The sequence below is a fragment of the Strix uralensis genome, chromosome 3 (genome assembly GCF_047716275.1).
Source record: "Strix uralensis isolate ZFMK-TIS-50842 chromosome 3, bStrUra1, whole genome shotgun sequence".
Classification (NCBI taxonomy): domain Eukaryota; kingdom Metazoa; phylum Chordata; class Aves; order Strigiformes; family Strigidae; genus Strix; species Strix uralensis.
Window position 1 is genome coordinate 107,883,584 of NC_133974.1, and position 19,141 is coordinate 107,902,724.

The following is a 19,141-nucleotide window of genomic DNA, read 5'->3' on the forward strand; positions in this document are numbered from 1 at the left end:
TTCCACATTTCTTGCTCCATAAAGAGATGGTTTACTCAGCTGCTGCGGGGCATCCACATCTCCCGCAGGCAGTTAAGGGGACAGAAGGGAAATTACATGGGAGCTCTCAACAAGCAGCAGGGGCTCTAGCATTCAAATTTTATACTACTTGTGTTAGGCTGTATGAGAAAAGGTCTCTGCATGCCTACAAAGGAGCACAGAGAGACAATGGAGGAAGGAGCCTAAGTAATACCCTGCTGGGATGCTCCCAGGCCCATCACAGGAGAGTCACCAGCCCATCAAAGGTCCATCTTGGCAAATCCAGAGGAGCAGAGGGGCACAGCGGTGGGCAGGAAGCCAAATTAAGGACTCCGTGGAAGGGACACCCTGCCTGGTTGCCTCCCAGGACAGCTTTAGCCCCGCTGTCCAGGCATGAAACCCAAGATGCGTCATTGGGATCAATAATCTGCATCAGTTTTTGGACTAAGAGGGGTGGTTGTTTCCCAGGGGTGTGGGACACCTTACAGGATGCTGGGGAAGAGCATTTTGAAACTTCACAATCTAGATTAAAATAGTAAAACACAGTTGAAGATCTCCAACAGAAAAAACTGTTACAGAACAAGGCAGCAGCATTCTTACAGAGTCAAAACTGAAGCAGCACACAGGCTGGAAATGACGAGTAATTACCTTTTTTTGATAAAACAGTGACAACAAGTAGCTCAGTGTTTAAGACACATTGTCTTAAGGCAAATTTCACAAGACTCATATTAACCCAGACCAAAATGCCAGGTAAACACTTAGCTTTTAAAAGCACAGCTGTACTTATCCATATTAAAGACGCTATTAAAGACAGCTTGCTTTCATTCCCAGAGACAGTTCCAGCAGTTCATCCACCAGAGTGCTAACAGAAGTAATACTTGGAAACCATTTTGTTGTTGCTTTCAAACAAACTGGAATGCTAGTTTGTGACAACATGTCAACATTTGCTTTCCAAACACAGCAACACTGCATATTTCAACTCATAGGCAAGACTGCAAAAAGGTTCTAGAAAGTCTGTTCCATCAAACAGAGTTTTCAGTAGTTCTGTGCCTTTGCTCTTTCAAACCACTGCGACACTAGCTCCCTGCTCTAGCCATGCACCTACACCAACATTTCACTCTCTCCTACCACCAATGTGAAAACAATCCCTGAACTGGATACAACCTGCAAATATGTATGATGTGGAAAAACTATCTTTGGCTGTGTTGAAGTGCATCATCTATGTGAACAAGCTGCAGGAGGTCTTCACAACCTATAATACTTCTTAATATACGATCCATACATTTCAGGAAATGGTCAGTTATAAGCAGCAACCTATGTAACCTTTCCAGGTTGAGAATGCATTTTCACAGTGCATCCCAGGTTAAGACACGACACCTAGTCACTCCTAGTCCTGAATGGATTTTGAATGACATTCCAACAGTCATTTAAATCACCACCTACACGTAAGGAGGATCAACACTGCAATACTATTGATACAGAAATTCCACACTAAATACTTTTCAAGGTGCATCTGAAGTCAGTGCTGTTTGCATTTCACACAGAAAAAGAAATTCTTCAACCTTATCAGTTGACTTATATTCATTTTATTATAAAATACAAACCAAAGTGTTTTTACAGAAATATGTAAAAAAGTCTAGTACTGAATTGATAAGGTCTGTCTAGAAGTTTTAGAATAGCACAGTTACAGAAGTCAGTTTCACAGAGAGGAAAAAGTACAGCAAGAACCTTAAGGATGCTTTCTAATCAAGGTTGAACAGAGGAATCTGAAAGATCAGATATTCTCAGGTGGACAGGATTGTGCTTATTCACGAATTTCTTCAGTTTCCGAAACCTTTTCACTTGAGCTTTGCAGCCTTTGTGTGATACATATTTAAAGTACTTGCAATCTAAGCAAAACCAAAAGAAAGCACTGTAAGTTATATCATGATACAAGCAAATACAAAATGCTTTCACTGTTTAAATAACATGCAAACATCTAGAAGTTTTCAGTATCAAAGATAATAAAATAATCCAAGGCATGCACATTAGACACATAACTGCAGCATTAAATAATCTATCCTCATTTGATCCAGAAAACATTCTACATGTATATAACTGTATGCTGTGTCTTGCAAAATACTTTCTTCTGTTTTACCCTTTAAATTGTTCAGAAAGTAAAATTTCAAGAGTGTAAAGCAGCATTGATTTGATACATTTTTCCTTATCCAACACAGTAAGTTAGAGAGGCTCATATTGACACCAATAAGCACAGAAACTTCATTAAAGAAAAATAGGGCTGGAACAATTTTATTAGCCATCTGGAAATAAAAGCTGAGAAACATTTGATAACATATTACTGAAAGTAAAAATTACTTTTGATATGAGAAATTGTTTTTTGAAGTCCAGAGGATAAAGTTATAGACAGGCTGACAAGAAACAAGCTGCCTATCGACCAAAGGTCCAAACCAGTGTACGAGCCACAGTCTCCATACCATATTCTCACTCTCAATTTAGCAGCTGGTTCTTGGCCTGATACTCCACTTGGTTTTGGCAGCATTTCAAAGAATGCTGCTAAAGAGGTCACGATCTTCACCTTCTTACCAAACTGCTGATGGTTTTCACTCAAGACACACCCCCCTTTTCCTGCATTACAACACCCCCATGGTCCTTAATGACCAGCTGCTCCCCAGTACTTGCTGAGACACTGCCTAGGCTGGCATCCAACAAGCAAACTGTCCACAGTCCTCACAACATTCACTCAGGAGCATGTTGTACACTTCTGAAATTGTGGTCTGAAGGTTAAACAACAAGATAAATAGTATTGTGACTGCTCAACAAGGCCAGATAAAACAGAATTGTAAACCAGGGTAACTTGTGCAAAATATGCCTCACTGTCCAATAACAAATCAATTTAAACATTCTTCTCATATTCAGCTTCAAATACAACAATCTTTCCTACAAGAAACAAACTGCATTTCTTCCAAGGAGTCGATCAGCTGCATCCCATCCAATTAGGGCTAGAACTAGACATTATTTCGGTTCTATGTAGTGAAAAGGAAAGAAAATTTAGTATTACCTCTTCCCAGTAAGATTCCAGCCACCAGAGCTTTTTCATATGAAAGGCTTTCATTTTCCTGCCAATTCTTTTTTGCCAAGTAGTGGCTAAAGTGGAAGGCTGGCCACCAGTCCTTTCTGGAGTTCCATTCCTGTTTGATCCAGGCAAGATGCTTCTCAGAGCTGCAAAAATGTAAAACAAGTTAGAGAAAAGCTTAAACTGGGATGAAAAGATGATTAAGAGGCACTGAATTTTATAATCAACTCAATGTAAGTCTCATAAATTGCTACCATAGACACACTGACCTTACACTGCAGACTGAAACACTAATCTAAACATAAATAATCTTTTTTTTTTAATCCCTGGAAACACTACTGAGGCAGGAGGTTAGCTCCAGCAGTCTTATATAGACTTGGCAAGAACAGATTATGGTGTGAAATGAAGGAAGCCTTTGACTTGTGTGTCAGTTTGTTGACAAACTTGAAGAAACTTTCTTATTACTATTGACAAATTAGTAGCATGAAGGGGTTAGTTTGTTTTTAGAAAAGGTTTGTTTGACTCTATGCATACTCAAAGACTAATTTATCCCAAATATTTATCATAATAACTGTTATGCAATAAAGACTTTAAACCAAGCATTTCAGAAATAGAAACCACCTACAACTGGGAAGTGATATTCCCTGAAAAAGACCAAGATGCCCAGTACATTTCAAGATATTCTGAAGCTGTGTCTTCAAATATAAAAATGCAGGCAAAGTTGAGAGCATTGTACCATTTTTACTAACGAGGCAGCAACACTCCTAGTTTTAATCCACTAGTCTCTAGACCTTGACAGCAGATGCTGTGGAGGTGGTGGCGGCAATGGCAATAAAACAACAAAACAGGTCAAATTAAGTACCAAATTAATTTACTGTAAATCTATAGGGCTTAAAAAACACAACACCCTGTTTGTTGGGTAAAATAAAGTCTAGACATTGGAGGCCTGGGCACAGATTGCCTAAGATGGCTTCTTCTGAAATCAGAGGCCCCATCTATCAGCATCAACAAGGAGACATCAATCCCCAGGCACGTTGGCTCAGCTTTTAGAAATACACTGGCCGCATTCTGTAACAGTTACCACCATCACACAACACACCAGTCTGCAGTACCAGCCATGCCCCTACTGCAGCCCTGCAATTCCCAAACCAGCTTCAAATAACGCACGTGTAGTAACACCGCAGAAGACCCAACAACTTGGTGTTCTCCTGCCCCCCAAAGAGGGAGGTTAGTGATGGGCAGCAAATACTACCCAAACATCTCAATAACTCTTTCTGCAGAAGCACATAACTTGGTAAAAAACCCACCTTTTTTCAGGCAATGACAATACTAGAAATCTGGAATTCTCCTCAACAATAATTTCTTCTTTCCTCCCAATGAAAGCACACTGCAGTCAAGCACTGCCACAGAAGTCAGGGTAGGCCAGATGACTCCTCCATTCACCAGCACAAAGACAAAGGCTACTTACAGAGTGTCACTTTGCCAATTGCCCCAAGGTGGGGACAACACATTTGTTTTTAGCACACTGCATCAGAGATACTTACATTACAATTTGTTTCACCTGTCTTGCCAAACAGCTCCATGCTTTTGCATTTTCCTTACAGCCAGCATAATCCAAGGCTGTAAAAATAACTTCTAGCCCCAGTCGACGTCTTTTCCTTTTCTCTGGAAAAAGATTAGGCTGATTAATGAATTACTTACACCGGGCTGAACTCATTAGCAAGTAACAATTGAAATACAGTTCTCCATCCTGCCTCTCCAAATGTTGCTACTGTCCCTGTTACTGAGGGTTCCCCCCATTGCCTTCTGCCTCTTCCAAGAGATAAAGTTAAGGAATACTTCCTGGCTCTAGATTACATGTCTCATCCCAGAGACATTCTGTCCCTACTGCCATCCTGCTCAAAAACTGCTGACTTGAGGCACATGTAGGACCACTCACTTATCCCACACCACCTTGCTTACAATAGGTGCTGTTTCCAAAGCTCACTAACCAGTGCTCCCAACTGGCACCACTGTTCAACCTGTTCTTCCCATAGGAAGGGAACACAGTGCCTCTGGAACACTTCAAATCCTGAGATACCACCAAAAAAATAAAATCTAGGACTGCTATGATTAAAACAGACATTTCACATCAGTAGAGTTCTTAAAACAATGCTTGACCTATCGCAGGAGGTAAATGTGGGAGAAGTTATGTTTATCAGTATGAATTTCTTCAAAAACCAGATTGTGCTCATTAGCTATGAAAACTTAGCAAATGTGTCATGCATGAACAGAAAAAAGGAGGTTTCAGACAGGAGGTTGCTTTTCCACCCTCCCAAAGAGGAAAAGCAAGAGAGAAAACAATCTTTATTCAAGAACATTTCACCAATCTGCTGACCTGCTGGAACATACCAAGACAGACAACTTGGAATACAACTGAATGGCGTGGAAAAAAGAGTCTCCAAACTGGAAGACTCTTCTACCAGCTTGAAGATAAAACTCCCTTGAAGAGGAAGATTTTGTCCTTTGATCAATAACAATGAACTAAAGCATAGATCCATCCCAATTCCTCCAAAAGAAAAATAAATAAATTAAGAGACCCCAGAAAGGGAATAGAGTTGCTCAAAAAAAATTTAAGTTATTTTTGAGATTCTGGCTGTGCCTTAAAACAGTTTGCTTTGATCAGCCTTTGAAATGAGAAAGGCATTTGTTTACAGAAGTTTGGAAATGCCTGGTCACACATCCGACTTAAAGGTTCCTGTGCCTGGAAAGTTGGGTTAGAGGTTGGTTGGGTTTTTTTTTCCTTAAACTACTTCAAAAACCAGAAAAAAGGCTGTAGAATAATTTCAGAATACTGTTCTAGATTAACATAAATGAAAGGAGCAAAGATATTTAAAGACTTACTTGATTTTTGAAGCATAGTATTAAAATCTATCATTAGTTCATGAGAAGGAACAATATCATGCAAAATCTAAAAAACAAAAATAAAACCATAAAACCCAGATATATAACGTGAAAACTTTTGAAGACTTCTACCTGAACAAGAGAAGCACAGGCTTCAGAGTTTTGGGTGGTTTAGTTAGGAAAACTAAGCAATCTGGCACCTTAGTGCCTTGATATAAAGAATGAATATATCTAGGTCCATTTTGCATATCTGTGACACTACTGTGACACAACAGATGAAATACCTTGATGGCTGCTGAGGAACACTGCATGTGACAAACACAACATTCTCAAGGAACAGCCCAAATCCATATCCAGTGTCCCTTTTTTAAAAGGCAATGTCATTTCCTTCCTAGGCCAGCTCTAGCTCCCCTGTCTACTGCTCTGTGCATTGGATCACAGTTTCTGGACTTATCAGACCACTTCTTTGATTTGTCACTATCTTGTAAGAGACTAGTGTCTAAAGCCACTGCTAAAAGCACTGAGGAGACGGAATTTTATACATATATGCAACAGTTTAAAAGTCTAAACTTTATGAAGCTGTTGTTTCAAAGCATCTGCCTTAATGAAAGCATGTTAATGCAATTAAGTGGCAAAACAGATTACAAGAAGCTACCAAGATCAATGAGCAAGGACAAGGAAAGCAGGAATTGAAAAGCCACTACACAAAAGCTTAATACAGCAAGGCCTTGTGTGCCAACAGCCAGCAGAAATTAACTTCTGTTTTAGCTTAAATGCACAGCTCATTGAAAACAAGGAGAGAATCTAATTGCTAGACAGGATCAGCATGTGAAAGAGCAAGCATCTAATCATTTCTTCAATATTGTAAAGATCAAACTGTAACAGAAATCAATGTGTGTTATGTACAAGACTGCGGATACAGACTTCTGGAACCATGTAAACACATCCTCTGAGCTTCTTCACTGACCTTAAGTTATACAATATATCAGTTAAAGGCAAAACAAAGACTTGAATTCAAAGACAGTAAAGGACTGTTTGCTCCACCATTAGCATCCCTCTCACTAACTCTCCTCTTACCCTCTGCTTCCCACAAATAGAATAGAATATGGTAAATAATGTTACAGGAGCAACTGAACCAAACTGTCAGACCATCATGCAACATGAATGACCCCAGACTGTATCTGCTATATAATATATACCTTCAGTACAGATATGAGTGATTTCTTTGATTCACCATGTCTCTTCAGGAACTGATAGAGGTAAACATGAGCATTGGGATTAGCAGGAAACTTTGGGTTGTAGGCATATTCATTTAATACTTGGCGGGCTTCGTTATGGTCTCCATAGAACTCCAACATCTAAAAGAAGTTAAGTTCGTTGTTAGTTTGCCACATATTAGCAATCAAACTGTTACAGCTAAGTTTGGGCTGCCACAGAACTATCCAATAGCACAGTCTGTATCTAAGAGTACAGCATATTAGCTAAGACTAAGACTAATGTATTTTAACTTTCTGGCTACTCACACCACAGAGACAAAAATTCACACACAGAAGCTGCTACAGGGGAAAATTCCTTTAACACTTTCTTAACTGTCAAAGAATTACCAGCACTTGCTCACTGGAAAGAGACACTGAAGCAGCCTGCCATATCTTTAAAGAGAGAACTCAGCAGCTATCAGCACCAAGCAAAATTCCGTAAGAACTGCTTAGAAAAGTCAAGAGTTTATCAGCATTTACAAAAAGTAAATAACTTCAAAAATATTTTAAAATTACTTCTTAATTACAAATTCTAAGCAGGTATTTTAAAAAACCAAATACATAAGGACTGCATGTTTGAGGTCTTGAACATTTAGCATATCCAGAAAAATACTGCCCTGCCAAAAAGAGAGAACTTGTTTTCAGGAATTTAAACAAAGCAGCTGTGCTCCAATTTCTGTACTAGCACCATGAAAACAAAATATGCAAGCTGTTTCTCTATTTCTTTTTCTTGGCAATGCACAGATAAAGTCCTTTTTGTACTCTGTGCAGGCTCTGCAGTTCTACCAGGAGTAAACTGTGCTCTAAATCAAAGCCAGTGAGATACATGTATGGATGTGTCACTTTCAAAATACTTTGTTGTCACCTACACACATATAAAAAAGGTGCAGACAGACATCTTAATGAAAATTAGACAGGGAAACGGAAAAGGAAGATATCTTTAAAACATGCCCTTACATCCACATAGCATTTCACAAATTGATCCCAGATTCCAGGTATTTTAATAATCTCCTTTAAGTTCACTGCTGCCTTCCGAAAGCAACTGTGCATTTCCTGTTCAACAGACAAATCTTCAAATCCCTCCTGACCTACCAAAACATGAAAGAATGCCACAAAGTTAGCTCTGCTAATCAAAAGGGATCTTGAAGTGGTGCACCTAAGAGATGATCACATTTTGCTAAGGACAGACTCCAGAGGGCTTTTAAGAAGAGAGGCCTCAGTTGCCTCAGTACTGAAACAAGAAATTTTTCACTGCACCTCATTCAAATTTATTATTACCCACTTTCAACTTATGGGACACGATGCAAGACAAGCTGCTACCAGCACAAGGAACATTAACCAAATCCAATACTTAGTTTTCACAGAAACAATTCCAGATCCAATGTAAGTGATAATGCACAGCCAGCAAGTATATGCAGAATTAGATGCCACACACAAATAGCAACTTACATATCTGTAAAGAAACTGAAATTCAAACACAAGTTTTGGGAGCTTTTGCTAGCACTCCAATTTCTAGCAGCAGTCAAGCACTTATACACATACTAAGCCACTGCTATAAGTGAACACATTCCTTTATTCATTATTTTAGGTGATGCTGCCTGTATAAGAAATGTGATTAGGCAGAAGAAAAAGTTTCAGAACAGCATTTTAGGACACTTCAGAAAAGTGCAGGTCAGTGTGCCATTTTGGCACCACCATCATTGCTGATCTAGAATTATATACCACCCATACCATCAAATTTTGAAGTCTGGTAAAAGAAAAGGTGTCACTGCAAACCACAGTGTCTGCACAAGCAAGTAAGTTGAAGTTTACAGCTCAATACAAAAACACTTACCATCCTCTAACAGGATGTTCTTCTGCTTAGACCACTTATAGTAGTCCAACAGTCCCATGTAAGCCTGAATCAGTTTCAGTTCTTTATCCTGAATGACTGTTTGTTCTCCAAACCTCCAGCTTTCTGCCAGGGACAGGTTTTGGTAAGCTTCATCTATTAGTCCATTTTGAAGGAGATAGAAGGCATGCTCTAAACAAACCTGCAATTCAAATAGTCCATACCACAGCATTTCACATCACAAATTGAGAGATTCTCAGCAATACAGCAGAGTTCTACACAGATGTGTAGGGAAAGAAGAGACTCATGACTGACATGCATATAGAACATTGCAAACACAGTTAGTAAAGTATTTTAATTAGAAGAGCATTTTACACATTCTTTTATCCAAACAGTATCTTTACAAGGAATTTTGGAGAAAAATATAGGAATGGGAGTATACGAGGGTCACTGGGTCAAGAAGATGAGCCAAAAACCTAAGTAATTTTTTTCTGTCTGAGGGTGCTGTAGAAACATTAATAATTAAAAGCATATCTGATATACAAAGATGTATCTCTGGGAAGGGAAAGGGCTGAAGTTCTTGAAATCTGTGGGGCAGAAAGTCACCCATCAGGCAGTAGACAGCGGTACTTATCAGGCAGCAGAAAGCAGTTATCTCAAAAATCTGCTTGTCATTAACAAGTGCTGTACCTATTTAAGAAGATCCAGAAATGACCTGAGGAAATCCAGCTGGGCTATATTTGCTGATTTTTCATTTGGCTACCCAAATGCAGAACACCTGAAAGAGGAATGTCCTACTACCCTATCATGCTGATTAGGCACTGGATAAAAGTCTAAACCTTCAGTTAGCTCTAGTAAACTCTCATATAGAGCTTCTGTTAAAGGCCTCAAACAAACACAACAGAACGAAAGACAGAAGCATCATCACAAGTGAGAAACAGTCAAGGAAACCAAGGCAATATAGGTTTGAATGAGCCACCATAGGAAAAAAAACCCTACAGCTGGTGACACAGGGGTCCACACTATAGGGTCTACTGTTTTATATACAGATTAGCTACTTGAAAAGTGAGTGGATAACCACGGCAAAATTTAAGTACAACTGTTTAGTCAGGAGCACAGTGACCAAATTAAGGACTAAAACCAAAGCTTGGCAGGTGTTACCATGTAGTTAGATGTTACTGGGGCATGCATGAAAAAGAATTTAACCATTTCAAATTCAAATTAAGAGATCAATTAAAGGATCTAGGCACTTCTAAGGACTGACAATACACATCTGTAATCAAGTATGTAGACCAAATAATATATTGTTAGGTACAGAACAACCCTTAAAATATCACACAACTGGTAACTCACAGATGTATTTTTTTGTTACACTATCATTAGTAATACATTTTGAAAAAGAGGTTCAGAAACTAATACTCAAGCGGTCAGGTAAATGTGGAAAATCATCAAGACTGCATTAAGTACACTCACCTTCAAATACCTTTTTACACTTAAAGTTTTCATCTGTTCTATGAAAGTGTTAAACTCTTTCACGCTGCTGTCAGGATGATGCCTCAAAATTTCACTTCCTATTCTCCAAATGATCTATCAATGGTGAGAAACAATTTAAGAATAACCTTGGTACAAAAATGGCAGTCACCATATATACAGTCTTCTCAAACTTACTGTTACCGTAACATATGAAAAATGTACGTTTGAATTGCAAATAAAAAATGAATACTAAGTATTATCTACTGCTATAGTACCTACATATTCATCTAGTAGGACTTTTACAATCATTTAGTGGGTGCTTCATAACTGCTCATTATAAATGCAGCACTCCAGCAAAGCTTATGAGAATTGCATTTGTCAGAAGGTTCCCCCTCCTGTTACTGAAAAATTATGTTTTCCTTCGATATGATTCCTCTGAGGCACAAGGTACATATATTTCTTTGAATTTAGTAATAAAGATTATTTCCAACTAGATGTAGCTTCCCATCTATGTGCACTTGTTTTCAAGGTCTGCCTACACAATGTAATCAAATATTCCAGCAGGCTAGCCATATTCAAGTACTCCACTTATTTAACAGCTCTGATCCCTTTCCTCCTGCTTCTATCTCAGTACCTGCTAGGAGTTTTGCAAGTATCGGAGGAGCTGGTACAGACTTAAATCAGCCCCTAACTTTCAAACAGATTCTGACTGATGGCATGCCAGGGGCAAACATTTACTGCTTTTCCATTTTAGAAGACTACTTTAAGATGACTTTTCATAGATATGCTCCTGATGGAATTAACATATACCAAGCCCAGTTTTCACCTCTTGTGTCAAGGGCCTATGTGAAAAAAACAAAACAAAAAAACCTGCACAAAACCAGCCTGTAAGCCCAGAGAACTTTTCATGAGCCCTGAGCACCCTGTCAGGAAAAACATCAGACAGCACTGCAGATTCTCAGCACCCCTGAAAGTGAGAACTCAGCAGCACTCAAGCTCCAGCAAGACTGGTTAAATCCACAGCAGAGTCATGCCTGTGTGGAAGCAGACTTCTAGTGAGTAATTGGACAGCATGCTGCCTTGAGCACTACTAACAATGAGGTCTGCTATACTTTCTGCAGCCTGTCATCCAAGAGTTTCTACATCAACACCTGAACAGTTGCTTATTTGGCTTTGGAAGCTTCAGTGTCCTTTTTTTCAAGAAACTAGTTTAGTTATGAATTTTGCCTAACTTTTCAGTTCTTACCTCTGATTTTTTTTTTTAGTTTTAAAAAAGTATCAAGCCTATGATTAGTCAAGAAAAATGTTGGTTCTAAGGTATTATAGCTGCTTCTTGCAAGTATTTTTTCAACTGCAAAAGAACTCTGATAAGGGACATTGGCTTACCTCTGACGCACCCACAGGTTCTCTAGAAAAGTCTTTCTCCAGGGATTCAACATAGAAGGTCAGAAACTCTGCAGCCCTTTTCCACTGTTTTTGTAGCATGGCATCCTGAATGAAACTTAAACACAGTTCCTTGCACTTCTTGAAGTTAAATTTGGATTCACAGAAAGATGCTAAAAAAAAAACAAAGAAAAAAAGAATCAACCAAGCCCACAACTGTCACAGCCCTTATTCAGATAAAAATGTGCCTAGTGTTTCTTAAATGATCTTTCTCGGACACTACAGAAAGTGATCTCAAGCTACGTGGTTTTGAAGTTGAACACACCTGCTAGTCTGCAGTTAAGCAAGACTAAGGCAAAAGCTGGAAATATAATATGAAATGGCATTTTCCACAAGCAGCACACACTTGAAACAGTGAAGAGCCAATTATTACACACTACTGCCCTACCAGAATTAGAAGACCATGGCGCTCTGATAACTTCACAGTACATTTTGTTGTATTTTGGGGATCACTTTTTCCTTACTAGTCATCATCTAAGTTTGTGACCTTGCTGTGCTGAAGATTTGCATACATGCATGCAAGCAGGCCATTCCAGTAGCAAAGGCTAAGCAATTCCCACTAGAAAGAAAGAGAAGTATAGATAATTATTCTAAGACTGGAAGGAGGCCACTTAGCCTTTTTACATGAATACTGGTTCAACTCCTGTTATAGCACAAAACTGGAATCTCATTTCTGCACCTGTTTAAAGCTCGTGTCTATATGCCATGGTCTAACATGCCACTACAACAATGCTCAAGCCATAAGAGCCTTCTGCAAAGGAGAGGCAGAGCCCACCAAACTACCTCCTACCTGGATGCTGTAGGCAAAGAGTAACTCAGACGCTGGCTTGAAGCAGATTTATTACAGTGCATTCTACAAAATTACCTCTAACCAACATATCTATGGGCCTAGTCTTCACACCTCTATCTAACCTCAAAGGCTCCAAGTACTAAGAAAATAAAACCTACAGTGAACACCACAAGAACACCTTGTATTTAAATACAAGGACCACGGCTACTGCAGGTAAACAAGTAATAAGGAAGTTGTTGAGGTCATCTGAAACGGACAGAGCTGATGTGAAATGTTTCACTACAAAGCTATTTTAAACGAACTTCTCCAGAGGTTTTGCGGCCACCTGCATCCACAATTCTTTTGTTATCAGCCACCTCACCGGCCCTTACTCTACCAGAAGCGTCCACGCCGCCTTCGCCTCGCAGGCTGCGGGACGGGCGGGACGCCCGCACGCCACGGCCAAGGGGCACCAGGAACCCCAATGGCCTCTTCGGCGGGAGACCGGGGGCGAACCGCGAAGGGAGGGGGCAGGCCGGCCACACCGGCCCCGGGCGCAGCGGGGGCAGAAGGGGCGCTCCCCCCCCAGGCCCGGAGCGGGGGGGAAGGGGAACGGCGGAGCACGGGGAGCCGCAGCGGCACGACGGGGGCAAGCGGGAGCCGTCGGGGCCGCGCCCGCCGCCGGGCAGCTCCGCCCTTACGCTCTTCAGAGAGGTTCGGCGGCAGGAAGGGCAGGTGCAGGGGCGGCAGCAGGGCGCTCCCCGCCTGCGCGGTGGAGCTCGGCGTCTTCTTCGCCGTCGCCGCCTCCTCCTCCAAGAAGCCGTCCATGGCGCCGTGGGCTGGCCGCCGCGCCCGCACTAACGACACCTCACCGCCCGGACGCAGCGAGCAGCGGCCGCCTTTGACCCTGGAGGGTGGCCCCGCTGCAGGGAGACCTCAGGAGCCTCCGGCCGCTCGGAGCTCCCCCAGCCAAGTCGCACCCCGGTGACCGCCCGTTCCATGAAGGAGGGGGCCTCAGCCAGACCTCGCCGCCGAACGGCCGGGGCGCACACCGCGCATGCGCTATCGTGCGCGGCGCCCCGGGTGGCGCATGCGTCGCCAGAAACATGGCGCGACTTTGCCGCCATGATGGAAAGGGGAAGGGAGGGAAACAATGGCCCTTGCGCATGCGCGTTGAGAAAGCCGGGCAGCGCCGTCGCCATGCTGGAAGCGGCACTTTTCCCTGTGCGCCTGCGCAGTGAAGGGGCAGGGGCACGTGAGTGGGAGAGCCCGCGAGCGGCGGGCCCAGCGGTCATCGTGGGCCGGGTCGGGCTGGGCGGCACTTTGGCCGCTTCGCGCTTGGCTTTGGCCCCAAAAAAAGGTGTCGTTCGCCCTCGGTGCTCAGCACCCCTCGGCTGCGGGCTCCGGGGGCTGGGCAGGGAGCGGTACAGGCCTCGGGGGAGCCCCTGGCGCCATCAGACGTATACCCGGGCGGGCTGGGGGCTGGTTGGGGGCTGGCAGGCTCGGCGGTGAGCCGAGCGGCGGGCAGAGCTGCGCTCGCTTCCACCCCGAGTGGATGGACAACAGGGGTCTGCTTGCCCCTGTCGACCGGGGCAGGGCTGGGGGCAGCGGAGTGTGGGGTGCTGCGAGCCCCGGAGGCACAGCGGGGCTGGGCGCTGCCGGGGCCCTGCCGAAGGAGGGCTGCAGACCGCCGGGGAGCCCCCTCCTGAGCCCGCCCGTGGGAGTGGGGAGATGAGCAAGGCTAGCAAAGGGTGAAGCAGCAGGGAGGGGAGGAGCGTGGGAGGCTGCCTGGGGGTGTTCCGTAGCGTGGCCGAGAGATGTTTAGTTCTACGCGTAGCACAATCGGAACGTTACTAGAACCTGACTAATGCAATGGCTACTCTAAAGGGGATAGTTCTCTGGATCCTGTTGTCACTTTTTCCATTAGCTGTATTTGTACTTTTCTGTTAGTCTGTAATTTAGACCATCATGTTCTACAGAAGAAAGGGATTCCGAATCAAAATCTTGTTTGTTGTAGAGCAGTAATATCGCCTGTGCTCATGCAGAGTATGTGGATTCTAGAAATCTGTCTGCCTCAACCACTGAATCTGGTTTTTGCAAATTTGTGCTGGTACTTGTTTCTTTAAATCACTCTTGGCAACTGCCTTTACCATGGAGTGTTTTGGTATGTGTAAAGTCTAGTTTTCCAAGTAAGAATTTACAGCGGTTTTTTCAGAACAGCTGTGCCATGAGAGGGTGAGTAAATAATAAACTGGCTCAGATTAAAGGTTCATGTAATCCAGTATCCTGGTTCAACTGCGATCAATAACAAGTGTCAAGAGAGACAAAAAACAAATGTATAAGGCAGAACAGTTGTTTGTAGTGTCTAAACATTTATCCTCAGTATCATATCTTAATACAACATTTAATAAATTATGTGGGGGCAGCAGAAGTCTCCCTTTTTTTTTTTTTTTTTTTTTTTAAATCCTGTGTTCCAATATATAACCAGCATTTCAGTTCATAAGTATTTTATATTATTAATTGATAGTTAACTCACTTGATTAACGTGACAATAAACTGTTATATAACACCACTTCTTTAACAGTGTCATCTTCTTTGTCTGTCCTTTATAATTCGTACCTCGTCTGAGTGTCTCATGGATCATTGGTGTTCCCCAAGCATGGTGTCACTTTCTACAACATTGCTGATCTTTAGGTCAGTACCCTAGTTTCACTATCCAGCTTACCCCACTTTATTTCTTAAAGTTCTCACATTTGCTTAGAAGCATGTTTACATTTGGCTTGTTATTTTTATCTTCCTGTATCATACATGGGAGTCTTTGCTGATTCTTATGTGAACTTGTTAATAGGTATCAGTTACTTTAGTAGATACTTTAGTGCAGGAGAGATGAGAGAGCTGCTTTGTAACTATACACATACAAAATGTTACATGTGCGGTGGGATTACTCTCATAGTTGAATACATCTGTTTCCAAGATTGGGGTTGAAGACTGAAGGAAATTTTGTCTGAAATACCTAAGTTGAACTACATGAAATATTTCTCTTTTATGTCATGCACTGGGGAAAGCTGGGTATGTTAATAAACGGGTACATCATTACTATGAAATACTCGAAATTGTAGGGAATGCTGGGTGGTTGCAGTGGTAAACTCATGTATACATATGGACTGTGAGCTACTTGTTATTGCACAATAAAGGCAATGACTTATGCAAGAAGTTCTCTTCACATCTCCCTTTCTTGCCCATGTCTTTATGACCACAGACACCATTACCTTTTATCCTGGTCTTTTAATAAAGATAAACTTGATAACCTTGTACTGATGGGAAATTACCAAACAGCTCCATCTTCACAAGCAATTGGACATAAAAATCAGGCTGGGCATTAAGCCTCAAGAAATGTTAATGTCAAGGGAAAAATGACTTGTCTTTCGTTTGTACAGTCATTGTGGAATGAGACTTGAATATATTTACTTCAGTATTGTAAATTGTGATAAAATTCACCTCTAATTTTGAGTTAGGCTTTCTTAGAGATTTTCATCAGCCAGTATCAGCAATGGCAAATAGGTATCACCTCATTTTAGAGGACGTGAAATACAAAAATGACAGCGAAATTCCAGGGGGGCTGTCATCAATGCTACATGCTGCAGCTGAGATCTTATGCTGGGCCTGAGGAGTATGTGTGGGCACTGGGTGTATGAATTGTTGCATTCCTGTAGCGTGTGGATGTTTGCTTAACCTCCGGAGGAACTGGGCTGCAAGAAATGGTGGGGTGTCCAAGGTACGTTGGGCAAAGCCGTTCATTGCAGCACTAAGGAAGATACCTGTTTCTGCCTTGATGCTTTTTCATAATGTGATTAAAATATTAAACTGCTCTAGATGGGGGCTGAAAATGAAATGCTTACATATTTTTTCAGGGATTACATAGCAGTAACTAAGCTTGCATCTCAGGCTGTGTACGCTGGGGCTGTGGAAATGAGAGTATGTAGAGCAAAAATCAATAATGAGGATATGATAAAAACACAAGCACCGCCTCTAATGCGATTAGCAGTGGTGATTGCTGACTCTTGTGATATATCATTTAAAAGGACTCAGAAAAATCCTGAGTTGTCCTTTGACATACATGAAAAAGCAGAATCCTTCACCTCGATGATCAGTTCTGCAAAGGACCTATTCATTTTGGTAGCAGCTTCAGAATTTGTCATTTGGTAAGTGAAAAAAAAAAAATTAAAATTGGCAATTTGATAAACCAGCAAGAAGACTCTCTTACATTACCTGTCCCTTCTTGGCTGCATCTTTTACTCTCTTTGTCCAGTCAGGGGTTGTGCTGAACAAATAACATGGGTCAGAAAAAGAGGGGGGTAAGAAGTTTTGTTCGTTTTTCTCCTGTAAGTGACTGTGGTGACTTCTATTACTCTGCCATTTTAGATCTCTCAGGCAATATAAATGTGATGGCTGTGAAGAAGAGGTAGTCATAAGCGCAGGCACACTTGTAAGTGGGACGCCTTGTGGTTTGTGAACATTCGGAGTTAAAATGCGGCAGGACTTAATTCGGAGTGAAAAGCCGGGGAGGGGCAGGGAGAGGCCGGGAGCGGGCGGTCCCGGCAGACCCCCGCGCAACCTGCGGGACCACGGGGGGAGCGAGTTCCTCCGCCCGTGTCATCGCAGGCTGGACCTCAAACCCTCGGGAGGTCCCCGGGGGAGGTGACGTGCGTGCTTGGTGACGGCTGCATGTGAACTTCTTGGCGGGGCAGGAGGGGGAGCAGCCGGGTGTATGGTTGGATCTGTTGGATCCTTCCCCTTGAGGGGGGCAATTACACCCATCCCGCACGGCGGGGCGGCCGTTGGGCTCTTGTTACTTCAGCGACCCGCTGGTAGAGAACCCCGCCATTAGTAAGCATAGGTCAGGGGCAGGACCTTTCCCCGCACCCCTCCAGGGCGGGGGGAGCCCGTGCTAGGCGGGAGCCTGGCCGAGAGCCGCCCGGCGCCGGCGGCCGGTGCCCCCGGCTCGGCGGGGCGGGCTCGGGCTGCTGCCGGGAGGGAGGGTCCGGGCGCTGCCCTTCTCCTCCTCCCGTGGCGGCGGCGGCGGCGGGGCCGGCCCGGTCCCTCCCCCGCCACATCGCCCTCCCGCCGGCGCTGCTGACGTGTCTGCTCCCTCCCTCCCCGCCGCCGGCGCCCGCCAACATGGCCGCAGCCCCGCCGCCGGACCCCCGGCTGCTCCTCGCTCTGCTGCTGCTCCTGCCCCCGCCGCCCTCCCTCCTCCGCGCCGCCGCCGGGACCGACCTGGGCCGCCGCTTCGCCGAGCGCAAGCGCTGCGCCGACCCCGAGTGCAGCAGTGAGTGGGGGCGGCGGGGGGGACACACCCCGCCACTGGGGGGACGGGGACACCCCGGCTCAGGGGCGCCCGGTGTGGGGGGTGCGGGAGGTCCCTGCCCGCTCCCGGGGCTCGGCACGGCTGGGCCCCCGCCCCCGCGGAGTTCTTACGGGAAAAGGTGCGAACGCCGCGTGTCTCGCGGGGCCATTTCCCGAAGCCCCCCCACCCCCGGCGCTGGTGCGGAAATTGGGCAGAATCGGGGAGATGGAAACGCGGCGCCGACGCGCGTCGTTCCTCTCCTCTCGACCAAGTTTTCAGATCCTCGCAGCTCCCTTTTTTTCTTCCCCCCTCCCGCAAAACCCCCTTGTGATAAACCCGCTCTCTGGGTGTTGTTTATGGGTTGAATAATTTCAGGGCTGAGTCGCTAGGACACAGATGTCATCTTTCAGCCCAATTTAATACTAATAATTAGCTTCATAGCGCACTTCTGAAATGTAATTCTCAAGTGCTTTGTCCAATGCTTGTCTTGATCAGTGAGCTTGCTTTGTTTTAAATTAATATCTTATTCGAGTTATGCCTTCAGTTAAGTTCTTATCTCTTGACCCAGTCTGGAAAATAGGAAACTGGTGCGTGTGGGGCGGTCTTGTTTTCTGCCAGTTAGCAAAGATCCTTTTCATGAAACTCTTTTATCATTATTTTTCAAGTAATACTCTTATTTTCCTTTTCTTTGGACAGTGTTAATGTGCCGAGGGAAGGCAATGCAGGATTTTAAAGGCCCAGATTGTCGCTTTGTCAATTTTAAGAAGGGAGAAGCGGTGTACGTATATTACAAACTAATAGGAAAATCAACCGAGCTTTGGGCTGGAAGTGTAAGTACCCTAAAGCATTTGTTCTGCTGCTTCTTCTCATCGCTTTCTGTTGGTAATCTTTTTCCCTTCCTTTTGCCTCATAGGAGAACATTTAGGGTTTTAAACATAGCTAAATAACATAATGAATGCCATTTTGTCTTGAGACCACTGTGAAATGGGGTGCGGTTTGATCAAACCTAAAGCATTAAGTGCTGTGAAAAATGGGCAATGCTAATGTG

The 19,141-nt window shown here is 43.5% G+C and overlaps 2 protein-coding genes across 7 annotated transcripts in view; one reads left to right on the plus strand and one right to left on the minus strand.

Moving 5' to 3' along the window:
* Window positions 1–1,581: 1,581 nt before the first annotated feature.
* On the minus strand, window positions 1,582–13,810 carry TAF1A (TATA-box binding protein associated factor, RNA polymerase I subunit A). Of its 3 annotated transcripts, none has more exons than XM_074863776.1 (11): window positions 12,926–13,810; window positions 12,366–12,536; window positions 11,921–12,090; window positions 10,535–10,648; window positions 9,065–9,263; window positions 8,188–8,318; window positions 7,174–7,332; window positions 5,975–6,041; window positions 4,636–4,756; window positions 3,077–3,237; window positions 1,582–1,907 (listed from the first exon to the last, which is right to left on the minus strand). In XM_074863776.1, exons 2-11 carry the CDS (start codon window positions 12,406–12,408, stop codon window positions 1,765–1,767), a joined length of 1,308 nt encoding a protein of 435 aa, XP_074719877.1. In that variant the 5' UTR covers window positions 12,409–12,536; window positions 12,926–13,810; the 3' UTR covers window positions 1,582–1,764. The 3 variants fall into 3 exon arrangements, with proteins under 3 accessions (XP_074719877.1, XP_074719879.1, XP_074719876.1); XM_074863778.1 differs by having other exon boundaries at window positions 13,448–13,518; XM_074863775.1 differs by lacking the exon at window positions 12,366–12,536 and having other exon boundaries at window positions 13,448–13,809.
* Window positions 13,811–17,903: 4,093 nt separating this feature from the next.
* Window positions 17,904–19,141, plus strand: part of MIA3 (MIA SH3 domain ER export factor 3) — a 28,023-nt gene continuing 26,785 nt past the window's right edge. For 2 of the 4 annotated variants that reach the window (XR_012628269.1, XM_074863781.1), the window contains exons 1-2: window positions 17,904–18,075; window positions 18,790–18,923. Coding sequence is in view for 3 of the 4 variants with exons in the window: in XM_074863781.1 (XP_074719882.1) it covers window positions 17,925–18,075; window positions 18,790–18,923 (285 nt within the window). In the remaining variant the exon portion in view is untranslated. The remainder of the gene's footprint in view (window positions 18,076–18,789; window positions 18,924–19,141) is intronic. The other 2 variants (XM_074863780.1, XM_074863779.1) reach the window with 2 other exon arrangements.